The sequence below is a fragment of the Gambusia affinis genome, linkage group LG18 (assembly GCF_019740435.1).
Source record: "Gambusia affinis linkage group LG18, SWU_Gaff_1.0, whole genome shotgun sequence".
Taxonomy (NCBI): domain Eukaryota; kingdom Metazoa; phylum Chordata; class Actinopteri; order Cyprinodontiformes; family Poeciliidae; genus Gambusia; species Gambusia affinis.
In genome coordinates this window covers 15739261-15764418 of record NC_057885.1, presented here as the reverse complement: position 1 = coordinate 15764418, position 25158 = coordinate 15739261, and the positions used below count along the sequence as shown (strand labels likewise).

The window sequence follows — 25158 nt, the reverse complement described above, 5'->3', positions numbered from 1 at the left end:
TGTGTGAGAAATCAGGAAGAAACAGGTGTGTGTTTGCTGAAATATCTTTCTCTGACTGCTAGCTGACCCAGTAACTCTGAACCACAGGGGCTCTACTCATCTTCACATTGGAACTAGAAAGTTGCATAGAAAGGAGCAGCTTGCTTCAAGTAATTGTAGCAGAGAAGAACGAGCGGTCTGGTTTGTGGCTCCCAACTTTGCTTGGTGTTCTGCAGTGGCTGTGTAATTCATGTGGATCTTATAAAAGTTTATAAAAGGCTTGGAAAGATAAAGCAGCAGTTTTTAAAAGTTTGCAAACAATTCATTACTTGTTCATCTGTTCTATTAGATGTTGTCAGTTTACATTGCAGAGAGCAAAATGTTTGTTTTTTTTGATGTTGGAGCAAAATGTTTAAAGGTCCAGTAGGTAACTTTTATAAAAAAAATATATATATTTTTTACATATTGTCTATCTTTTAGGTCTTGACTGTATAAGAGAAAGATAATCTGTGGAAAAAAATCAATCTCCTCTGCCTGCCTTTACAGTTTCTAGTAAAGGTAAGTTGTCACTATTACCACATTGAGTAGTGAGTACACTAGCATGATTGACAGTGGTGATCTTTCTCCTTGCTCTGATTGATTGTTTCTGACTGGGAGGAGATGGCAATAGGAGCCTCAGAAGGAGGTGGAGCAGCTTGATCTTCAGGTATTAAGAAATTGAAATTAGACCCAAGGTCTAATTTTCAGACAGACACTGTTAGAAATTTTGATCCACCTGACTCCCTAATCGGGCAATGACGCCAAGAAAGCTCAATCTCAGTTAATGTTTCTATTGTCTCTTAAATATTTGCTAAAATATGATATTCACTCTTGTATCAGTTGCCAACTTTATATTTACCACCAAACTATGCCCATACTGAAACATATTTCAAAGACAAATATCTGTGCAATTTACTGGATGGGTCATGTATTAGCCTACTATTACTGAAGCAGTGCAAACATTTGACTAAGAACATTAAGAAAACTCAACTTTTTAGTAAAATGAGCACCATAGATGCACTGGCACAAACCAAAGAAAATACATCCATATGTATATAACTTTCTGACCAATAAAATTTTCTGGGGATTTTTATTAGGCCAAAATAAAAGTTTACTTCCCAGAACCCAAACATTTTGTTTCACTTGATCCATAAAATTCCTTACTATTTAGATAATGAGTAAAAGAAGCTAACTATGTTCAGTAAAGTTTTCCGTGGTCGTTAAAGATAATAGAGGTGAGCGTGTTTATTTCAGTGGACACTCTTTGGTTTCAAACCTCTTTTTCTATCGGTAATGAGCCTCTTCTTTATCCTGGATGACTCTCTCGAAATGCACTGCTTGTTTTAAACAAATACTTTTGCCTTTTGTCTGTGTTTTCCATTCTTTACAATATTCTACATTATTAATATTCTCCAAATCCATCTGTGGATTCTGAGGTTTAGAATCTCTTTAAATCCTTACAAATAGTTAGAGGTTAAAAAACAGAACTATAACAAGACTCATAGTATGATGCTACTTTAGATTACTTGTTTCTTTTGGAAGATGTTTTGAGTGTTTATGCTTTTCCTCAGTACTCTGAGAATGCTTTTTAACAAGGTGAGCTGCAGTTTCAATCAGCATAGAAAATGTGCTAGATTGTTTTTTTTCCCTTCTACATTCCCTGCTGTTTATGCACAGATATAGCAAGAGCTTTCACATAGAACACAAACATTTCCATTCCACATGAGCTGCATGAATTGATTTTAAGATAAATCTAGGTGGGTGTCTGTATTAGAAAGGCAGTGGAAAAGTGTGGAGGAGATCCGAAGCTTCACTCTTATTTCTCTTACACAAACCACAAAGCACCTTACGGACTGCTATTGGCATCTAATGTATGTGGATTATATTTCAGGAATTTTTCATTGGGCATCTTGAGCAGGACAGATAATCAAATCTGAGAGGATGACTTGTGATTAGAGCTCCACCCCACTTACATATTTGTAGTCCGTTTTAGTCTGCATGAAATATGCTGTGGAATGTCTGACTGGATGTACTGTATTGTTTTCTGGTTCAGCATGCAATCTTTCAACCAAGCCTGGTTTTAATACTCATCTTTGCACTGATGGTGTTCTATTGAGAGTTGTTAATGGCATCATTTTGGCAGCAGGCTCTGGTGATTGTTTACCACTTATCTAATTGGAGTTAACAGGTTTCATTACTGAGAGTCTAATTTCCACAGCTGTCCTTTGGTTTAAGTACTCACTGATAAGTCTGTGTTGGCACTAATTATCTCCATTTGTGTTGAAAATGAATAGAAAATATGTTTTTAAGTATATCACCCTTGATTTCACTTGAATTCAAAATGCAACTCTTTAAATAGTAGAGTTGTAAAGACAAATCCAGCTTACTGAAAGATATGATACACAATAAAAAAATTACATTAGCAATATTTTCTTAAAACTAAGAATACCTTATTTTTATATTTTGAGTTGGAGTTTGAAAATCACTCATTTGTACATAAAATCCATAGCTATTGTAGAATAATCAAATTTAGGTTTGACTGGTCTATTACTGTCTTTATGAATGTCTAATACAAAAGTGGTCCTTGTGTCAGTCAGGATTTATAAATGCTCTTTTTCTGTTATTACTAATTATTTTAATATTTACTTTATTTTAAGCCAAGTGTAAGCTAGAGATGAACAAACACACGCTCATAAAAAAATAAAATGGCATCATTGGTGGTTTACAGTTACAAATGTCTTTTTTTTTCTGTCAGATGCCCAGGATGTTGCTAGATAAATTCTTGAAATTGGACTTCTTAAATGCTTTTTGTAAGAATGAACTGTTGGGTAGGACTTGGTAGTTTACTACTTCACAACAAAGCGGCCCATAAACTATTTCCGGTTTACCTCAAAGTAAGAGTTTCACATTTGGATGTAACATGATGCCAGGCTGAAAGCACTCGACTTCATATCCTAAGCACATAATAACAGTTTAGACTTACCCTCAGGGCATTCCCAGAAAGGTTTGAGTTGTGGCCAGACAGAGCCAATGAATATCACTGGTATGCAACATTAAAAACTAGTAGTGGTGTTCAGATATGTTTTAAGTCAATTTCATAAAATAATAAATTGATCATCAACAGTTTTTCTTTTTTTTCGAATGTAAAAATAATTTTAATTTTGTAAGCCTTAAATACTTTCAGTAGTTTTGTAGTTCTTTTGTCACTTAATTTCTGGTCTGAATATGTGATTCTGGTATAATTTTTAAATGAAGCCAAAAATTGTTGAAAATGGGTTATTATGAAACTGTTTTTTAAATTTTTTTCCTCAAATTTATGCATAAAGACCATGCATATTGCATAGTTTGATTGCCATTGTGGGGTACAGGAAATTTTTAGGAGAAATATGAATCTAATAATTATTACCAAAGCTAGATCAATCTACAATGAACCTTTCACAAATGGCTTAAATCTCATAGTTTAAAGAGATTCACTAAACCCATTTTTGGAAATGAGAAACCAAAGGAAACATTGTACAACATTTTGCAGTTTTATGTTAGGACAATTTTAAAGTTGTCAAAACATAGACACAGCTACAACCCATTGCAGATTCCAAATAAACTGTACTAAACATTACTTTGTATAGAAGAAAATGACATTGCTGTTGTTGAGTTTGAATGTCTGGACTTGAGACTAAAAGATACCTGGTTTACAGTTGATATGTTGTGCGCTTGAGTGGCTGATATCAGCTAATGCTTGTACATAAATAATTCAGCATTTGGCACTAAGCTGTCCAGGCCTTTTCAATGCCAGTTTATCTTACACGTTACTACACAATGAACAAAATATCTGTACATACATTCATCAGCCCACATCCCACAACAAGGGACCAATCTGTTCAGCCATGAGCGTGTCTTGTCCTGCTGAGAAACTGTGGCTGCATTCCCGGTTCCCTGTTCAGGTTCCCCCCCACAGTCTTCTCAGGTACAGAACATCCCTTCATCACTCAGTGGAAGCAATTAGAGAATCCTGCTGTATCCTGTTAAGATTAACTATTTATCAAGGTACAGGATCTGATGTTTGTGAATTAATATACACTCAATGCCATCAAACAGTCATAATTGTATTGCTTACAAGCAAGAAAAAGAATGTGAGAAAACTGGTTACATGATCACTTCGTTGGTTTATTATTAAAATATTTTAAAGAAAGGGTGTAGTAGAATACTGCTTTTCAAATCATAGGTTTTTAAGACCCGTTATGTGTATTCTGGAAACTGGTCGTCTAGCTTCAGTGACTTACCGCTATAACGCGGTTCACCTTTCACGGTGCATTGTGTTCTGCGTCCTGATTGGCTAAACAGTCTCCACGCTTCTTCTCTACCTGTGTGCCAATAACGTTACAGTATTTAAATATATGTAATACAGCTTGACAAATTTTGTCAAATATTTTTGACCAGAAGAAAAAAGAGTGACAACAACTACCAATAATTATGTTCTTCTGAAGAAGAACATACAGGTAGTTAGAAAGCGGAGTGAGGCCACAGCGTCACAGTAAGAGGAACACTGAAATATGCGAGTCACAATTTGTCCTGCTGTACTTCGTATTGATGACTAAAATGATTATTTTATTGTAGTTATTTGTAAGAGAGCGTTCTATTTGTTAAAAAAAAATGCTTAGGCCTGAAAACAGTTTTTGTTCTTTGGTTTCAATGTAGAGTATTTAATTATGCTGTATAATAACAGTAAAAAAATAAAGATAACTACTTCACGGATTTTCCCCCATCGCGGGTTATTTTTGGAACCTAACCCTGCGAAAAACGGGGGTTCACTGTGTTGATTTCTAAGGGTTTGATCAGTCCTTCCATTGTTTGCAGGTTGTTAGAAATGCTGTATTTTGCTCCTTGAGGGTATACGAAAACATAGGCTAATAACACCGGTGTTGGCTTTTATAGAATTATTTCAAGCTTCTCTCAGTCTTCAAGACGCTTCATGGTCTGGAACAATCTTTTTGCTGTGACCATTAACAATCTGCAGAACCCTAGGGTCAAATAACCAAATTTATTTGGGTAGCTGGCACCATTCTCTATCAATTTACCTCTTCATATTAATTTGTTCAGGGCATCACCCACTTTAAGAAACTCTCAAAGAACATTTTCTACTCATTGACATTGAACCCTAGATAATGATAACTGGATTATGCTTTTCAACCTTTCCTTTGTATTTAATGTATTTCACATTTTTTTGATCCTTTATTGTCTCCTCTTTGCCATCTATTGCTTGCTGTAAATCACCTTGGTGCAACCCTTGTTGTTATAAAGTGCTATATAAATACAATTGACATTGAAATTGATGCCACTCTCCTCTATATTCTACCAACCCAATAACAAACTACCTGCCTTGCTACAGAAGGTTTTTGATTGCTCAAAAATCTACTGGGGAACTCCCAAAAATGAATTGTACAAACACTACTGATGTGCTACCTGATTTTCAATGTCATATCTTGACCTTAATCAGGTGTAAAAAACATTAAAAAAATAAAAGTTTTATGCTAAGAAAATATTTATCTCAGAAATGTGATGCCATTTTATACAATCTGACAAGTGACCATGAAAGTCCTGCAGATAAACACAATTCCTAATAACAGTTCCAGTTAAATTGGCCAACAAATTAATATCATAGAATTGAAAATATTTTAGCATAAAAAAGCATCAGTGTTACGTCAAAGAATAAAACTACAGACCATTGCTGATCTGTCTCAGTAAAATTAGCAATTTTTGACACTAATGTATTGGAGGGAGCTCAGGGACTCGAGAGGGACTTTTCCTGTCAATGGAGCTTCCAGACACTCTGGATATCACCTCTAACTCCATCCTCTAACTTGTAGCCACAGTGTCCTTTAGGAAGTGTATCGCCCTCTCTTCCATTCATTGATGCTGCTTTATTGTGCAGCCCCCACTCTCCTCTTCCCTCTCCTCCTCCTCCTTCCACCCGCTTTACACTCTGTTGATCAGCTCAGGAAAGGGAAAAAGCTTGTGTGAAATCTGAGGATCACTTGAGACCTAAGAAAGCAGAAGAAGCACACCCTCTCTCTTTTACCTCAAGGTAAGACAATGCCTGAAGGAACAGCTGATAGTTGCTTGATCTAAATTTATTTGCATAGAATGATGTTAATCTCTGATCTGAGAGAACCGAACAAAAAGCTCTGCAGTTGGAGCAGCTGAGTGATCAGTGATGTTTGGATTTAACTTCTGTTTGTGTAATTGGACCTTCAGGGTGATGCATTCATGGCTCATCCAAGGCTGGGTGTCATATGATCATGTTTTATTTAGCATTGTTTTCAGTCTTGATGTCTTATTTATCTTCCTTCTGATCACGTCAAATATATTTGCTGCTATTATTTAAAAATTGGATATTGTTAAGCAAGACGTAAGTAAGAGGGTATTGTTTGCTTTATTTATATCTTCTAACCCAATGTGAAAACATTTAAATAAAAATGTATCTTTTTGAAGCTACAGCTCAGTACACATGAGATAAGAAATAATTTTTCTTAGAAAGGGCACGCTGCAATGCTTTGCACTTTATTATGCTTGTGTATAACTGGAGGGTGAAGCATCCTAAAATTAGCATCTCTCCCAGTAGAGGCACATCTGGCTCTGGAGAATTCGGTGAAATGAGATTTTAACTATTTTGGGGAAACCTAATGTTTTGATTTTCCTAGAGTAAATCTTTACAAATCATAAACTGGCTTTAAGGAACCTTAAATATGGGGTTTAAAAGAATTGTGGACATGTTTGACTTGTTCACATAGTGTAGATTCTTGACTAATTTTGTAATAGAAACTAAACTGAACCTGCTCCTTGTTTTGTATTTGTCGTTAGAACAAAATTTCATGGATTGCAAACAGTGTGCCAAATCTGCTCAGAGAATAATCCAGTTCAGGTTATATCAGTCTAAGCATTTTAGTTTCTGATCTAAAGATAAATGCAAGCTGTACTCATTAAAAACTGTGGAAAAGCACTTGCTTACAATCCTGACTATTTTGGCATCCAATAGAAACTAAAAATCAGATGCCAACTTTATCATTAGCAGCTTGTGGTTTGCCAAACATTAAATTTTCACAGTGCTTACAAAAGCCAATGAAAGGTGGCTCAAACACATTAGCTGATCCTTTTTGTGTTTTGCATGAATAAAATAGAATAGAGATTTAATAAATTTCAAGCAGTTTTTATGATTATCCAGTTTCTTGTTGAAGTTCTGAAGTGTTAAAGGGACTAGTAATAGTCCCTTAGCAAATAACCTTTTAGATTAAAATAGTCTTTTAGATTAGCACTAATTAAAAAAAAGTGGTCCAAAGTAAAGCTACACTGTATTAGGAAAACCCCTGATATGTTTAACTGTTGTGATAATAATTGTCGATGATTTAGGAAATTAGGACAGAAGTTATTTATGTTAACATTTTCATGTAAAAAATGAAGTTACAAACAGATACTGTCTTTAGCCTCAGTGTCTGTTAGCCAGATTTGCATATTTACCATGCTTAAAAATCGTCTAATATGGCTTCTGACTCAACTAATTTTAAAATGGTCCTTTTTATTTTCCATAAATAGAAAATGTTTCATGAATCTTATACTGTATTCAAAAGAATCTCCTATTAGTCTGGAATTAGTGTTAACCCTTTAATTTAGCATCAGCAAATAGGTCCAAAAGAGACACTATTGGTTAACCATTAGCTTTGTGGCATGGACTTCACTTTGACAAAAGAATACCAGACTGTTTTAATAATTCATGATATTAAGGTGTGAGATCTTGTAACACCCTTGGTTTCAAGGCATAGGTAAAGTACCACGTACAGTACTGGTACTTTCATAAATCAGGTACAGTATATTACTTTAACTTATAACTATTTTTGGACACCACCTTGGTAGGAGCAGTTTGTGTTCTTATTAGCTGGTGTAAAAGGGTAAACGTCTGATTAAGCTTTCTGATGATTACTTTTCTTGCAGAAAAGTCACAGAAATCTGTTTGAATGCACTTTTGGCATTTTTTAAAATATAAAGCTGTGTATTTTGTTTTCACTGATACATTAGTGATCTGTGAGGCATGTGTTCACCAACCAAGGGAACCCAGTGGATGGAAGACCAGCTGCACTTGCGTAAAAACCATGGCTTCTCCAAGAAAGTCCTACTTAATTGTTGGTTGGTGCGCCGCATCGTAACCTGGGCCTCTCCAAACCCTAAAGGTACCATTTCAATAAGTTAATTAAGATAATAATGACAATACAGATGTAAAAATGTGAAAACCTTTTTGATAATTAACCTATTTGCAGTTTTGTATTTTTGTATTTTTCTGTAGAACATCAAATCCCTGAAATTTGCCAATTTACTGATGTTTTGTCAGAGCGAGACAAAAGAATTATGCATGGGCACAATGCTATTTGACACACTGTTGGCTGGCATTAGCAAAGAAATCATTAGCATAAAGTAGTTAATTTATTAATGGACAGTTTTAACCTGAAATTAACAGCAATAGAATTTCAAAGATCGAACAGCTAAATCTAAATAAAAAAAAAATCCCTCTGCTTGTTTGATCGTAAAGGATCACAGGTGAAATAGGACTAGACTTGATGGTGCCTTGAACAGGTCCTGTGAATTACTTTAGTTTGTATCTCATTCTGTATTGATTCCTTGCCAGGACATATAATCTCTACAGACCTCTGACATTTTTCTGCCGAAAGAGGTTATCATGAAGAAACCCTTCAATACAAAATTACTTTCTCTTTTATGAAAAACAGACTAATCTTTCCTGCGATGGTATTGTTTTTAAAAGTCCGTTTTATAAATTGATTTGTATTTAAACTGTAAATGAGTTGTTTAATTCACTGACAAGGGTGGATGCATTACTTTTTAAACATACAAAAGAAATTGTTACCCTAGCTTTAAACCCAAAAAGATTTCATTGATGTATGCAGATTTATTTGTCTCCTAAAAAAATAGCAATTGTTCTTTCTACTTTGACTTTATTGCTGGCCTCTAGTGTAGTCAGGAAAAAAAAAATAGATAGTTGGAGAAAGCAGTTTTGTCCTCATTAATCTAGTCACTTCCTTGGATTTGCTGTGTATCTCAGCTGCATTTCTGACATTACCATAAAACGTGGAGACAGATGTTCTCCAATTCTGTTGTGCCTTGTCAATTGTTATGATAAACGAGTTGAGTTTGGCTTTAATTTAGCATGCTAATAGACTGTGATGAATATTACTGTAGGGAATCCTAAAGCACATCTGTGATTATTTGTTTCCCTGCAGAGGAAGAAAAATGACAAAAAGCCATTTTCTTGTCTTGATTATTTGTAGTTGGTGCTGATTAGGGTTATGTCAACAGACCAGGTGCAGTTTGTAGACCACATAATCAACCTTTTCTTCTTGTTGTGTATATGCTCCATTTGTTGTGTGTAGCTGTGAGGTTGTCATTTGAATCTATATTTCTATTCATATTAGACAGGCAACTGGAATTGCAGCAGGGTCCAGGTGTTGCAGCTAGCTTTGTTGATATTAGACTTTCTCTTCTTTCTTATTGGAAATTAATTATTATATCCCAAAGCAGGCTGCTTTTCGTTGACTGTGCTATGCTGTTGTAGTTATAGGTAACTGCAAGAAACTGTGACAAACCACTGCAACATTTGTCAAAGGTATTCATACCTCTTAAAATTTACAACATTTTGTCACATTACTGCCATAAAGCTTAATGCATTTAATTGTGCTTTCTGACTAACACAAAACAAAGAGGCAAATAAGTGTGAAGGAGAAGAAAAGTAATTCATAGTGGGGGTTTTTCCATATTTTGAACTTTACAATTTTAATTGTGGGGCATACATTTATTTTTATAAATAAATTTGTATTTGTAGAAAATTTATTAAACATTTTTCTTATTATTTTCAACTTTAATGTTCACAACATTCACTATTTTGTTGCCTTCTCTAACTATTCAAAGAAACCAAAGTTTGTTTGTAATTCAAACATGTAAGGGGTGCAAACACTTTTTAGGCATTTTATTTTTCCACAGGCCACTATGAAATCATTGCACAGTCAATTATTTTCTCCAGTTTTCCATGTAATGGAGACATGTTTTTGAGTTCCACCTCACCATTTTCCTGCTTGTTCGCACAACATATGGGTCTCTTGTCTCTTCTCATTAGGTGGTGTCTTATATTAATGATATCTTCCCTCCTGTGTCGTTCAAAATAATCTCTCAGCAGGCAAATGATCATGCTATAAACCTGCCAGGTGGCAGTAGTACCCTCTGGATGTTCAGGCTCCCGTACATGGCCATGCTCAATAGAGCGTCCAGGAATAAGCAAACCCCATGTTGTTTTCTCGTGCTTGAAGAGGAGATTTAATGAATCACTGCTGTCACTTCAATGCAGGCTTGCATAAGAACTGTAATATTTTGGGTTAAAGACTGTCTTAATTCTGATATTCATGTGTGACATCACAAGAACTGTATACTTATTAGTTAATCAAAATATTTTTCTTTTCATTTGAAATGAATCAGTTGCACAGTACAGTTCAGTGCATTGGTGATAAAAACTCTGATTAAAAAAAAAATGTTTTTCTATGTTAGACATTTTGCTTGTATACATATATTTCTGTGAAGAATTATTAGATAAAATGCAATTAATTTATTAAAATTTATTCAAATGCGATGAAAGATAATAGGAAAAGGAACAACTTTCAACTTGTTTTAGTACAGATTATTTCAATTAAATTACTGTGATGATGGGCAGGTTAAATTACCTTGCATACTGTACTGGCTGAATTGAAGTTGCTTTAAGATATAGTGGTGTTTGAAATAATTGTTTTCCTCAACTTGAAAATATTGAAAAGTGACTTCACTGGTGCTATTCATATTTCAACCCATTTAACCATTTATCAAGTCATTAAGTACCTGAGATCTTATTTTTACATGGAGTGACATGTCATAAGGCGAAAATGACAAATAACTGGCTCAGGGATCAATATTTACATTTTTATCTGAAAACTTCCCACATCTTGAAAGCATAAAGAAACTGTGATTTGTCCCCAGAAAACAGTTACACAACAAAACCCAGATGTGTGAGAAAATGTTCCCTGGGGAACCTGCAGAAGTCTCAAAATGGAAAGGTCAACACTATGAATATTTATTCTTTACAGACACATTTCAAAATTAAAGCCTGTGAAATTATTATGGAACTTCATTTTTCCATAGGACCTTCTGGAAAAAATTAAGCTGTTATAAAACTTCAAATCTTGTAAAAAAATTATGTTTCTGTGTTGACTGTATGCTTGGGACTCTTTCATTGCTATCAGTGGTAGATATACATTCATGCTCTTAATCTCAGCTACCAGGAGATGGCAGCAGAGCACATGTAATTTTGCCAGTAACTGCATTCAGAATTGATTGCGAGCCTAATTTACTAATTTGACTCATAAAGGATAATATAGCATAATTGTTATACCTGTCTGTAATTTGCTGCACACACATAAAAAACTGAATTTAAAACTCAACAAGTATGCGTTACATGTATGTTTGTGTCCACATACAATGACTGTGGATAGAATATCAATATCATTGCTGTGCAACAAATTTTAATTCACCAGGTCTGCAGGATGGGACCCACCCCAATATTATAACAGCCCCTCCAACAGTCTGGTTCTGAAACTGTCATAAATTTTCTAAGTCACTGCACTGCACCAGTTACTCAGTGGCTCTAAAAGCTCTCCTTGTTGCGGTGAATAGTGATTCAGCCCAAATTTTTATTATGAAGATCAGCAGATGCAAATAAGGATACTATTCTGCATTTTGCTATGCCTGGACATCCATAACAAAGGACCATTAGCTTTGATTCATGGTACTTACCTGCTTTATGGCGCATTCAACATAGTAAAACATGGCTTGCCTAACATGCTTTAAAAGATTTATTTAACCTGAAATTTCATTTATGTTGCATCTTAATCCCACTTTTTTTAAACAACATTTTCACCTTTTAAACAATGTGGCTAGTATTACACAGATAAATAAAACACTTCAGACGTGCAGGCTTTGACACGCTGTTCTGCAGACACAGAGTATGTGCAGGCTGTAGTTCACTCTGGAGCGGTGTGCTGCAGAATACGTTCACCTTCAGGCTGCAGCTGAGGATCGTGTCCTTCAGGGAGCAGGGGGAATGGGCAAATTGATTTTTTTCTGCTTCAACCAATTTGAGGCTAATGAATCTACATGAGAAAGTACAGGTAGTACTCTAATATTTTCAACATTGTCCAATTCAAATCCCACAGTTACCTGAAAATATGTTGAAATGAGCTGCAGAGAATTTACAGCTCCATCCAGAAGTTGGAATATCAGTTGCCTACAAGACCCTTGAACCTTGAGATCCAATGCTACGTTATGCAGAACCTGTAAGCCTCTATTAACAGACTCCTGGGAAGTTAGTCCTTGATTAGCATATTTATGCCCACTGACACAGTGGGAGTGAAGGAGACCCACAAACTGCAAAAGCATATCTCTGCCACAGGGAAGCAACATTTTTCCATTTTAATCTTTTCCCCACTTGGTCAAGAGTCCAGGCCTCTGTAGGGCGAAGGTGGAAATTGAAAGAGGCAATGATGGATTGGAGGAGAGGTTGAGGCAGCATGCAGCCTCTCAGTTTGGAGTGTAGGAGAAAGAAGAGCAATTGCCAGGGGCGACCGCCGGCCGGCCGAGACGCACACGTCAGGCTGTTGTCATTTGATTCATGTGTTGGGAAAAATTACATCTGGGGAAAGAGTGAAGGGGATCCAGAGGTGATACTTTTTCTCTGACGGTGTTATTTATAGAGCTAACTTACGCAGTTAATAGCCAGAGATAGGATGGGATATGACATCAATGAGGAAAAGAAATAATTGTTGAAATACCATCTCTGCATTCTTGTATCCAGAGATGCATGAATATCAACTGATCCACCATTGTTTAAAAAACAATTTTTAACAACCGTTCAGACTTAAATTTAGACTTGTAAAACGTAGTATAATTTCTTTGAATAGCTCCAATACAAACTTTTTTTGTTGAATTACAAAAGGTAGATTGAAGGAGGAAGACAAGTTTTAAATTTATTTTGCTTTTGGCTTAATTTATAAAATTAGAAATATTTGGCATTTATTATGGGTCATTTTAGAAAATAATTGCTAGCAATGGTTTGATTCTGCTGATACACTCCTAAAACTTTACAAATTAACAACATTTAGAAGCTACAAAATTCAGGATTCAAGAACGACTTTCAACAAAAGCCCTCTGATTCTTTACTGGCATCACCTTCAACTTTCACGTTTCTGTAGATAAATGGGGATTAGCAACCAACAGCCAGGGATTAGCAGGACATGGGCAACTATTTGCTTTGTTTGGCACCTTAACTATCTTGTTGACAGACGAAAACTCACACTTTATCCTGTTGATTGAGTTTAGAAACCGAGATGCTTCTCTTTTAAACACAAAGACAGTCTACTGGCATTGGCTGAAACCAATCAATCTGGGTCTTTTTGTCAAGGTCATTTGAGGAGCTCACTGTTCATCATTAAAGATGCATTTCCTGCCACACGCTGTTCATTTTGCACAAACCTGGTTTTGTTCAAAGAGTGGGTAATTAGTGGTTTGTACGTTCTTTGTTTTCTTAAATAGCCCTCAAGTTACCATTTAAAATACTGAAAATAGTTATAACTGTGAATCTGACTTAAAATAATAAATATAGGAGCAGAGCAGCATAAATGAATCAATTTATACTTAATGCTCTACATTGTATCAGTTGTCCATTGTACCATTGTAAGTTGAGCTCTAACCAAAGCAATCGTATAATAAATCTTAAAATAATTTTGGAAAAAAAAAGGTTAATTTTCTCTGTAAACAATTAATTCATTAAGTGGAACAACACAAAATCTTCTGAGATATAGAAGTTCCACATCTGTTTATCTACTGCAAGAATCTAGAGAAGTTGGTACTAAGCTACATCTCATTAATCATCAACTGCTTCAGCAAAACTGAATATAAACTTTGTGACTTTCTTTTCCAGATTTCTACAGGTGATAAAGTCTTTTGCCAGTAACCTACTTCAGTCAACGTTTTCTAGCGCTGTCCTGGGCCATCTATAAATAGACTCTCCTGATTAGTTCCAACCACAGTGAAACCATGCAAGACTTTGGTTGCTGCAGGGCAAAACTGACTTTCGTCTCCATGTATCACTCTGCTGTAAAACACCTGTCGCTATTATGGCCTAATTTATCTCCCTTGCTCTGGTCAGGCAGCATCAGGCCCAGGTTCACCACCAGGCCTCAGAGAGCGGGTTGCTTCCCTTTCCAACCTGGTCATTTTTTTCCCCCCTGAGATGGTGTATATTAAGGAGTGATGTATTTAATGTGCAACACTGCTGATGAGTATCCCTGGCCAACGGTAATTCGGTATTTCAGAATGAGGGTTATGTGATCCGTTCTAAATATTGTATGACTGTTGCATGAGATACAATTACAAGCTGAATCACACCTACACGATTTAGCTGAGCATACATGATCACATGATTAGTGGTGCATCCTGCTACAGCTCATTTATAATTCCATGTTGGTTTTTACTGCTCTCGTTTGGAGCACACGTTATCTCCTTCACATCAGAAAATGAATGAAGAGGGTGACATATTTCTGCTGCAATGGCAGTCTATGCATCACATGTAAAGTAACTAAGCAAAACTTTATTAATAAAGAACATTTTAAGATAAAAATCATTAAGTGCTTTAACAACCAGGTAATGTAAACCTAAGATACATAAAACATAAGCAGATTTATAAAGTTGTTTTTAGATTACTTTTAGAGAAAATCACTGAGTCCGTTTATCTCTTACAGAGATTTTATGTTTAAGTGTGAGGTTTTTGTTAGTTGCCAGCAAAAGTGCCAAATTTTGTGTTTGAGAAGAGAATAGATAAATTATCCTGAATTAAGTACCACAGATAATGGTTATTTTATTCATTAACACTGCTTTAACACTCTGAATTGCTCAACTAGCTGTTGTGTAGTTTCTAAAACCAACATGGTCTCAGTAAAATGAATTGATTTTGGTTTTAAACAAAGTCCTGAATGCAATCATACTGAAGTTAAAATATTAACATGATATTGATTTTTTTTTTCTGAAAGAGGAGCCTTTGTTTTATTTTGTCAGTCCTCTTCATCCTGTACTCTGATCTCAAAACATCAGATCAAGTATAAATTTTTTATTGTTTCAGTGTTACGTGCCAGTATCCTGCAGTAAAAAGTTTGATGTTCTCATCTCCATGTTGACCACTGCACCAGAGAAAGACATGAGGCATTACATGATGCAGAGAAAAGCATAAAAGACTTAAAGGACTACATTTGAGACAATAGAGAGGAAGGGTTGAATAAATAGGAGGAGTAGGCGGATTGGAAAATGAAACGGCACACAGTGTAAAAAGAGACAGATGGCTGAAGGTGGATGCTCTGTCCAAAGTGGGACAGGAAAGTGACATTTTAAGGGGGGAATTTGGATGATTCCCAAATTCCTATTGGCCGAAAACTTGGCATACAGTAGGTTAGTGCATTCCAACTCTGGTCATCAAGGCATACTGCTCTGCATGTTTCAGATGTTGTCCTGCTTTAATACACCTAATTCAGATGATTACAGTTCAGTAAAATCCTGTTTATCACCCATCAGTTGAAAGTAGGTGTGAAGAAGCAGGGAATTGCCTCAGACATGCAGGGCAGTGTGGCTTGAGACCAGGATTGGGTTGCAGGAGATGATCAAGTGAAGTTCTTGTTGTATTAACTTTTCACTTGTTCATCTTCACCATTTTCAAAGACACTCTTCAGTTTCACATTAAACATAGCAGTTTTCCATTAAAGGACGTCCTCCATCTGTTTCTGCTCTGTTTAAACTCACCTATCCCATTTTCTTTCACTTGAGGGGGGAAACCAGGAGCGCCGGTGCTCCCAGCAGGCAAGGCCCATCTTTCTCAAGTAACCATTGTGGCTTATTCATGTCGGTCTGTAGCAGAAGCACGCCCTGTTGAAATTAGGTTAACAGACCACACCAGGCCTGCTGCGGGACACCAAACAAAATGAGGTCATGGAAAAGAGACGATTCCCTGTTGGCCTGCGGAGCTTTTTAGCATGGCACAATATATTCTTTGTTATGACAGTTAAGTCCATCTCAACACTAACATGACGGCTCACCAGAATAAATTGCCTATGAGTTCTTTGTGTTTGACATTGTTAGACCTCTTAAAATAACAGTAGTTATTATAGAATACAAATACTTCCTCATTATGCCCAGAGTAAAGTACACAAGCCAGGAGTTAAGTCTCTAAACGTCTCTTCATTGATCGAATAGCTGTTTTACATATGAAAACCTTTGCATATGACAGTGAAACTGAAATTGCTAATGCTGTTTACAAGACATGGTGTTAAAACAGCTAAATGCGTGTTTGGTAGCACATTAGCCCACCACATATCTGAGCATTTCCTTCTAGTTCTTAAGAGTGTTACTGGCAATACACTCCTACAGATGAATTTCGAACATGATGCCCCCTCAGTAATTATAGCGCTAATGATCATTTGTACTGCATGGTGGCTGGTGTAATTTGACCATTTCCTTGGCGGCAACTAAGTTATTTTATTTTTCTCATTTTCAAGGCAGTCATTCAGTAAATAGCCCCTTGGATGAGAAATTACAGTTTTGCCCTAAAGTGACAAAAGGGTTCAAAGAAAGCACTTTGGTAGCGGCTGCAGTGAATTAAAAGTTTGTTGATGGGATGTGCGTTGTACTACAACTGGGAGCCGCAGTCCAAATTAGGGTTACTTTTTTCTTTTTTTGAGACTAGATAGTATGAACAGCAGCTGCACGGCTTCCAGCTATAAATTAGATCATCAAACAAATAAGGAAATGTCTGACCCATTTCTCCTTCAGCGCTAATATGGTAGCCTGCAAGTAAATAAGCTGCAATATTACCCTTTAATCAGATATTAGCCTTTCTCACTACAAATTCCCTCTACATATCTAAGAACATGCATACATTATTAGAGCAAATGGCTCACTATGCCTAAAGTAGCTGCTGAACACTAGTCCTGCTTAGCTGAAGATGTTAAAGTGATGGACGAAAACAAGCTGACTCAGCTTTATGTTTCAAGAAAGGCTCAAATTGATTTGTTGGGAGTTAAGTGTTCCTCCTGGTAGAGGTGCAGCAGACAGTATTTACGGTCTGTTACACCCACCTCTGTGCTCATGGTTTTCTATAAATAGCCACAGATGGGTACAGGGCCACATCTGGCAGAGAGAGGCTGCGGGCCACCACTTTACAGACGTGTCATGTAATCAGAAATGTTTACCTCCTTTGCATTTACTCAGGCAATTCTACTATTTAACACTATGAAGATAAAACTATTGCAAGCAAACCTAATTAATCGACCTGTCTTTGTTTTTATGTTCCCCAAACACTTGCGTAGCTAATCAACTGTAGTTTGACTATTTTGCTCTATTGCTATGTTAAAAATAACAGGTCTGTTACTCATTACTATTTTATCACGCCACAGAAAGTAAGGAAAAATGCAGGGTCTTCCCTAGAAGACTTCTCAAAGAATGCACTCTTCCTTTACATATTATGGGCTGTGACGCTCCTACAATTTTGAACGTTTTGAAGAAAACATAAATGGTAATATTGTTTGTTGTAGTCGTGGCAGAAGATAAGAGTAAAGAGCAGCACTGGACACAAATCCTTTTATTTTATTTTTAAGGGTGCAACCATTAAGAATAAAAGGCAATCTTTGATTGCACAGCTGCTTATTTCTGTGTAATGTAATTTTTATCATGTGTACCATTCCTCAAGGGTTGCAAAAAGAGAAGAGGATGATTTGAAAAACATGCACAAAAACATTTTCTTGTTTGCTCCAAGATGTAAACACAGTCCTTTGTGACATTGTGGTTCTATTTATTTGGAGAAAAAAAAAAAATCTGTTAAAACTTTTAATAGAAAATACATAATTCACTCTCTTTGCTTCTACAATATCTCTAACTTCAGGTCCATCACAAAGTGTAAACAACTGTTGTGAGTTTGAAGGAGTTAATGAAATAACATCCTAATTTTTGTCCATTCTTGAACGAATTAACTATTCCAGTCACGCACGTATTGATCATTTCATTGAATAAAAACAAACATCAAGCTGCAGTGGAGAGTGTTTTGTTCTTCAAACCGATAAAGAATGAAGAAAATAGAGTTGCTACATGTGAGGGGGTTTATTCTTTTATTTTTTCCAAAGTGGGGAAATGAATATCTCCTTTCTTCTCTTGCAGCATAAAGTAATTTTCTCTCTGTATTAGAACACTGTGCAGCTCCTTTGGCTCTGGGCTGGTTAATTATAAAAGGGACCATTCACCAAATTCTAGTTGTTCCCTGGAGACCTCCAGTCTTTGATTATTAAGCAAGATTGTTTCACCACCCTTACTGTAAATATTAAGAACACATTTATACCTCATATGGGGCTGAACACTGTAGTGTATACAGTAAGAAGTGTATGTACACATCTAAAACTATACACAAGTGTCGACATATCTCAAATATTAAATATTTTTAAAATGTTTGAAAATAGTTAGATTGGATGTTTTAGCAAAAATAATTCAGGTTTGAGTTTTGTCATGCAAGTTTCTAGTGAAAAGTTTTATAGATATGGATGTAATAACCAGTAATATATGATTTCTAAACAAGAACAGGGTGCAAAAGTTTGAAATTATTAATTTCTTTAATCAATCAAAATCATACAAAAATTACTTTTATGGCAACATGACATCCACATTTGATTTAAACCTATAAAAACTCAACAATCTGCAGTAATTTTAGTATTTTTAGATCTGAAATAAATGTTTCTGAAATATAGTCTATTGTTACAACTTATCATAGAGCCCTTCAAATTTCCTGGCACCTGAACTTTCAAGCCAAGTCTGAATTTCCAGTAGAATTGAGGCCATTGCAGTAGCTTAATTGTATCTATTCATAAATTGGTTTTGATTTCTGCATGAAACTGGTTAAACATCCATTTGTCTTCAAAATACAATTTTAGCATTTAGTTTAAAAATTTTGAGGTGCTGCTCCCTTATCATTTACTGTGGCGTCTACCTGTATAGGTAAACATGGCATAGTGTTGCTACCACATTGTCTGATCTACTGAAAAGCTTAAAGAAAGCATTAACTGTTCAGCCTTTTTAAGACCTTTGCCAAAATTGAAATATGTGAAATGTTCAAAATGTTTTGAAAAATAAAAAAAAAGAATGGAATCTTAAATATGTTGATGATCATTTGGTCGTTTAGAGATCATTTGTTAATAAGAAATGTATTTTATTCCCACACTTAAGAAAATATCAAGAGACACGCAACACATAAATAAGAAAATGGTGAGTTGGCTATTGAGGTGTTGCTGTGAAGCAGTAAACCTTCAGCTTTGTTCTCTTTTCTCCTCTCCGTCAAGGCTCGAGTCTGCGTCTGCTACATTGTTAGAGAGCCATCCAAAAGGTGGCCTTGGTGAGTTTGCTCCAGCAGACAATAGTTCTTATCAATGATTTAGAGTTTCAGGATTAATGTTCTCACTCGAACCTAATGTACAATCTATCCTGTGCTTCAGTGACTCCAAGCTTTGCAGGAAATCTGTTGCTAAAGGCCATACAAGGAGGAAAATGTCGCAATAAACAAAAGCTGCTTGGAGCATACAGTCCTTCACCAAGGCCAGTGCCTTGTCTTCCAGTTTTAGAGACTGATCTGAATCTGAACCAAAATGTAATTGGTTCTGCTTGCTCCACCTCTCCAACTCTCCCCCTCCACTTTCCTTCCCCCAGCTGTGAAATGTGGTTTGGGGCTGAAGCTTTTTTTCCTGCGTTATCTTGCTGACAAACACACAAACACCTCTGACAACACATCTCTTCCTTGCTATGCAGCAAGCAAGATGCAGCTTTTTCCTGGCTGTTGTACCTGTATTAATTCTGTGCATGTACAGTTGTACTTTCACAGGTGTTCATCCACATAAGGCCATTTTCATAACAAAAAGGCTCTGTTTAGCCCCTCATTCAAAGCTCTGGAGAGTGTAAGTAAGACCAATTCACTTCCAATCAGTTCTGTCACATAACGAACTCTATTATAAAACCATGAAATTATTTCTTTACTGAAAAGTAGGAAGATATGAAACATGTTAATTCAGTCCTAAAGGACAGAAGTATTTTCTTCTAGAAAAGCGAAATTGATTTCAACCCCCCTTGGGTTTCCTTGGCCAAAATATCAACATCAATGCCCTAGAAAATCTTTGATTTTATTCACATCCTATATTTGGACATGTTTTCACTTAATTCCACACACGCAGCAACGTTTTGAACTTTCCTGGGCTGTAAATAAAAATACTGAGATTAAGCTGTTTTCCTATGCATCATAATTGATTATGCTGTCAGTGAAGGGCAAACCTAATGCATCATCCTCATTTCAGATAAAAGCAGAAGCAGCAGCAGCAGCATAAAGCCCTTAAATTTAAATGTCATTTGCATTTACCTGGTGTCCTTTTCGCCCCATTGTGTCTCTGAATGTCCTTTGAAATTGCAAATGTTTCTCTTTTTAGTTTGCCAATCTAAAGAGGTGGTGGGCATCAGCTGTGTAAACATGAGGTGCTGACAGTTTTAGGATCACTGTTAATATGAGCAGTCAGAATGAGTGAGATTGTGAAAAGGAGGTTGAAGTTTATTAGTTCGTCAATGAATTATTGCAAGTTTTCTCACTTTTCTAAAAGTTTTTTTTTTAATTCTTTTGTTTGCACCACCTTGGTATTAAGCAAATTCCTCCAAGTAAAATGTGAGATTTGTACAGCAGTATTTTTTAGAATGCTGAAAAGCCAGTTTAACGTTTTTTAAAACTGAGAATTGTTCTAGGTGCTGTAAATAATGTAGCAGATGCAGTCATCTCTCACTTACACCTTGGTTTCTCTTCTTGCTATACACCTAATCTAAGTAACACTGACAGAAGATCACCTCACAGAGAAAAAGACTGATGGTTTGTGATCCAGTTACTTTACTCTGTTTTACTGTGGCTAGGTTTCCTCAACAGTTCATTCAAAACCTCTGCAGCATTGTTTGTGCTAGAGCAGGGGTGTCAAACTCCAGTCCTCAAGGGCCTCTGTCCTGCAGTTTTTAGATGTGCCACAGGTACAAAACACTGGAATGAATTTCTTAATTACCTCCTCCTTGTGTAGATCAGTTCTCCAGAGCCTTGCTAATGACCTAATTATTCTATTCAGGCGTGGTGCAGCAGAGGTGCATCTAAAAGTTGCAGGGCAGTGGCCCTCCAGGACTGGAGTTTGACACCTGTGTGCTACAGATTTTGATAACTAAACTTTGGTCTAAAGTGGTGCTACTGTTGTGTTGAACACTAATATTTGGATTTGGTATTGCATACTTGATATCATCATTCACCAGCAACTTTTCCTGATCCAAATCCCTTAAACAAACCCAGAGACTTGACCTCTAATCGTCACTTTCAGATTATTCTTTAATCTGTGATCCATGTGTTTTTGTTTTTGCTTGTTTTTTTACACTTTGTTTTTTTTTTTTTTACCCCGATAAAGAATGGGGGTAGAAGTTACTATTGTGCTCAGGAGATGCCCACTACATCACTGTGTGATGTAGCGATAAATGGGTGCAGAAGTAGATAAAGTACATGGTGTGCACAGAGCAGAGGCACATTATGATCCACCAGAGTCCAGCTAATCTGTTGCTTTGGAGATAACATGTTGGTAGTACAAACAACTTTCTTTGTATTTTAGGCACTGAGCGGATTTGAAAAGCTTGCATGGGGATTGTTAGGCAACAGGTTTCTCTTTCTGCATTGCTGAATGCAATAAGTTATAAGTCTTTTTTTCTGCAGGCTCTGCAACATGCTGTGAAAGCACACACGGGCCATTGACAAATCAACTTCTGTGATGTTAAAGAATAAAAGGATAATAGCCAGTGATAACCATCCACACTCGCAAGAGTTATTATCCAATGCCAGACACAAACCCAAGGGTGGTCATTGGTTTCTTTCTTTTTTTTTATTTGCATACACTGTTCACAGAAAGTTAGGAATATTTGGAGTTTGGGTAAAATAAAATCTTAGTGGTTTCCACATCAGTTCCAGTTTGATGACAACTGGAACTGATGTAGTCAACACACTTATTTGTGGTAATAAACACAAACAAGTGTGTTTGTTTATTACCATACTTGGGCCAATTTTTCTGTCTGCTTGAAATCTTTATTGGTGCTAAGTCTAACCTAAACTGTGGTCTCCTAAAATGTACAGGTAGCTAGTAATAAAGAGCATAAGGGTTTCAGAAGAAGGGATAGCAGAGTGTTAAATCTTAAAAGAATCCTCAGTAAGCCTTCAAGCACAATCCAAAGAAGTTTGATTTTCACTGCCCAGTATTTTGAAAAGTATGAAAAGAAATGGAACAAAGGTGAAAGTGGTTTCAGTGTTTCTGAACATTTTAAGAGCCTTAGGGTTTGTACTCAACAAAAGAAAAATTGCCGGTTGATATTGCACATCTAACCCTTGCAAGCTTTACTGGCTAGTATGCTGAGTTCACAGTGTGTGTAATGGAAAAATGTGATCCCAACAGTGAATGAGAATTGGGCATTAAGCCTCGCAGTGCAAAAAGTGGCTTTTGTCAGCAGCCAGTAATATAAGACCGAATGCCGCTTGGAAAAGAGCAGGAAGTAAATTTTGCCATTTCAAAGCCAATCAAAATGCCAGCAGGAGGAAATAAAGCATTCATCTTTAAAGAGGTGCCTTATCCTGCTCTGGGCATTCTCTGAATGGAAGAGTTTTCCAGTCAGACTCCTTTTTTTTTTTTTTTTTTTTTTTTTTAAAGCTCTGTGTGAGGGGACACAAAGTACAAAGCAAGTCACCGTTATCTACGTCTCATTCAAGGGCCTTCATCTCCCCAAATAGCCCTGCAAGATATCACAGTGTAGATAAAATGTCTGCTGTGAGTCTGAGTAGTAATGACAGAGATATACAGTGGCCTGTTCTCACTGGAACGAAGTGGAGATAGCATTTCAGGTTTCAGGTGCCGTTCCGAGTATCCCATCAGCAGATTTATAATGAAGGGGATTACATTAGGTTCCCATAATGACCTTTTTAAAAGCAAACTCAAGTCTAAAAGAATGGTCATGAATGCCTATGAAGACGGATCGCTGTAAATATCTTTACAAGCATACGGATAAAGCAATTTTTAAGCTGTGATACATTTATAACGATAATCTAACATTCTTAAAGCAGAATACATACAGCTAGTGTTTTTGTAAGGGGCATGTCATAAGCTTTTCACAGATGCCAAAAGGAGCAGTCAGGCTAACATTAGTATTCTGATGTCATAAGCAATTCATTACACTCTTCAGATATCGACCAGGTTCTTATCTCCTGAAACATTCTGCATTTTCACTGCTACTGTACAAGAAAAGCTACAAATGGATGTGTTCAACATTTATAAATGACTTCAGGATTTTCTGGAGGTGAATTTATTCATGTTAGCTGTGTTTTGTAAAGGAATTGTCACTATCCAGTGAAGTGGCTTTAAGAAAACCCATTCATTTAAGTCTTGCATCTATTCTTGTTTTGATAAACTATCTGTGCTTTATTCTTCAATCCCAGTTCTTTATGTTTTACACACATACAGCCTGATTAATGAAGACTGCAGTGGACCTTACGTTAATGATTATGCTTTCATAGTTTTTGCATTAGGTTTGTGCTCCATCAGTTTCTCATTGACAAAATCAATAACGAGGATTATATTAAGTCCACCATACATGAGCAACCCATCATGGACAAAAGGGAAAGACAGATAACATGGTTCCTGCAGTGAAATCCATATTCCAACTAGCAAATTTGAGTCCGTCCACTAAACCAAAACAAAAACCTCTTACTGTGTTAAACAGTATTTGTACATCATTAATGAAAGGGAATGCTTTCGTCGTTTCGAACCTTTTGAAAAACATCTACAAAAAGCCTAGATTGAAACCTGAGATTCTCAGACCAGGCACCTTATTTTGTACAACTACGACTATGACTTGTTCCTCCTGGATCCAAACTTTAAAAGTAATTTGTAATCTGATTTTCAGCATACATTTATTTTCTCACAAAGGTTGAAATCAAGAATCAAGACATCCTCTCTGGTCTCATTGTGTTCAAACTTGGGCCCACCACTATGTTGGCTGCCAAAACTTTATCATGTTTTACTTCTCTTACTAAGTAAATGGAAAACACCAGACTAAAAATGTGCTCCATGCACATTTTTTCATTGCTTGGATATTCAAGTTTCCCTTTGCCCTCAGCTTGACTGCAGCAGACTGTGTTTGGAGCACCTGAATTGTGTATTTGTAATGGGTACAGGTTTATTTATACCCTGCAAACTTGGTTTGCAGGGTATAAATAACACATAACCTATGTGTTCACATAACCTATGTGTGAAGCACATAGGTTATGTGAACCTATGTGCTTCACATAACCTATGTGAAGCACATAGGTTATGTGCTTCACATAACCTATGTGAAGCACCATCTGTTGAAATATTTTATCGATATTAGATTCTTAGTCTGAATAGTCAGCAGTAGGAACAGGATTTTACATTGTTTTTTTATTTTCAAGAATGTCAAAGATGCCTTTCAAAGTGAAGATTATGTGTACAATAAATGAATACTCTCTTCTTTTTAGATGTTCCTTTGTATTTTATTTTGCCAGTTTTCAGGAGACTGTTTCACACAGATAGACATGCTCTTTGATCATTTCAATTTTTCTGCTTAAATGAAGATAAATAAGGTAAACATTTCTTGAAATGCATGAAAAGTAAGATGCATATGTTACTCAACTGCTTCATAGCACAGAGATGAAGGCTACTTGGTAATACAATTTAATTCACACATCTTTTCCTGCAAAAGCTTTGAGAATGTGTCAGATACTTCTGTTTCAGATGTCCATGCCTCCAATTCTTTACTGCAGGGGTTTTAAACTTCAGTACTTGTAGCTGGTAGATGGATATCTGGTCCAATGCAACTGAATCAAATGGATGAATCACCACCTCAGCATGAGGCCATTTCTTCAGGCAT

The 25158-nt window shown here is 36.2% G+C and overlaps 1 protein-coding gene across 4 annotated transcripts in view; it reads left to right on the top strand.

Annotated features, from left to right (window-relative positions):
• The window catches only part of kcnip4a (potassium voltage-gated channel interacting protein 4a), a 138206-nt gene that overhangs the window by 7863 nt on the left and 105185 nt on the right, over positions 1-25158 (top strand). Inside the window, exons 1-2 of one of the 4 annotated variants that reach the window (XM_044096778.1) lie at positions 6022-6100; positions 8086-8237. The exons of 2 other annotated variants lie outside the window; for them this stretch is intronic. In XM_044096778.1, coding sequence (XP_043952713.1) covers positions 8099-8237 — 139 coding nt within the window. In that variant the 5' untranslated portion in view covers positions 6022-6100; positions 8086-8098. Of the gene's footprint in view, positions 1-6021; positions 6101-8085; positions 8238-25158 lie in introns of those variants that run through there. One more of the 4 variants, XM_044096777.1, reaches the window with a different exon arrangement.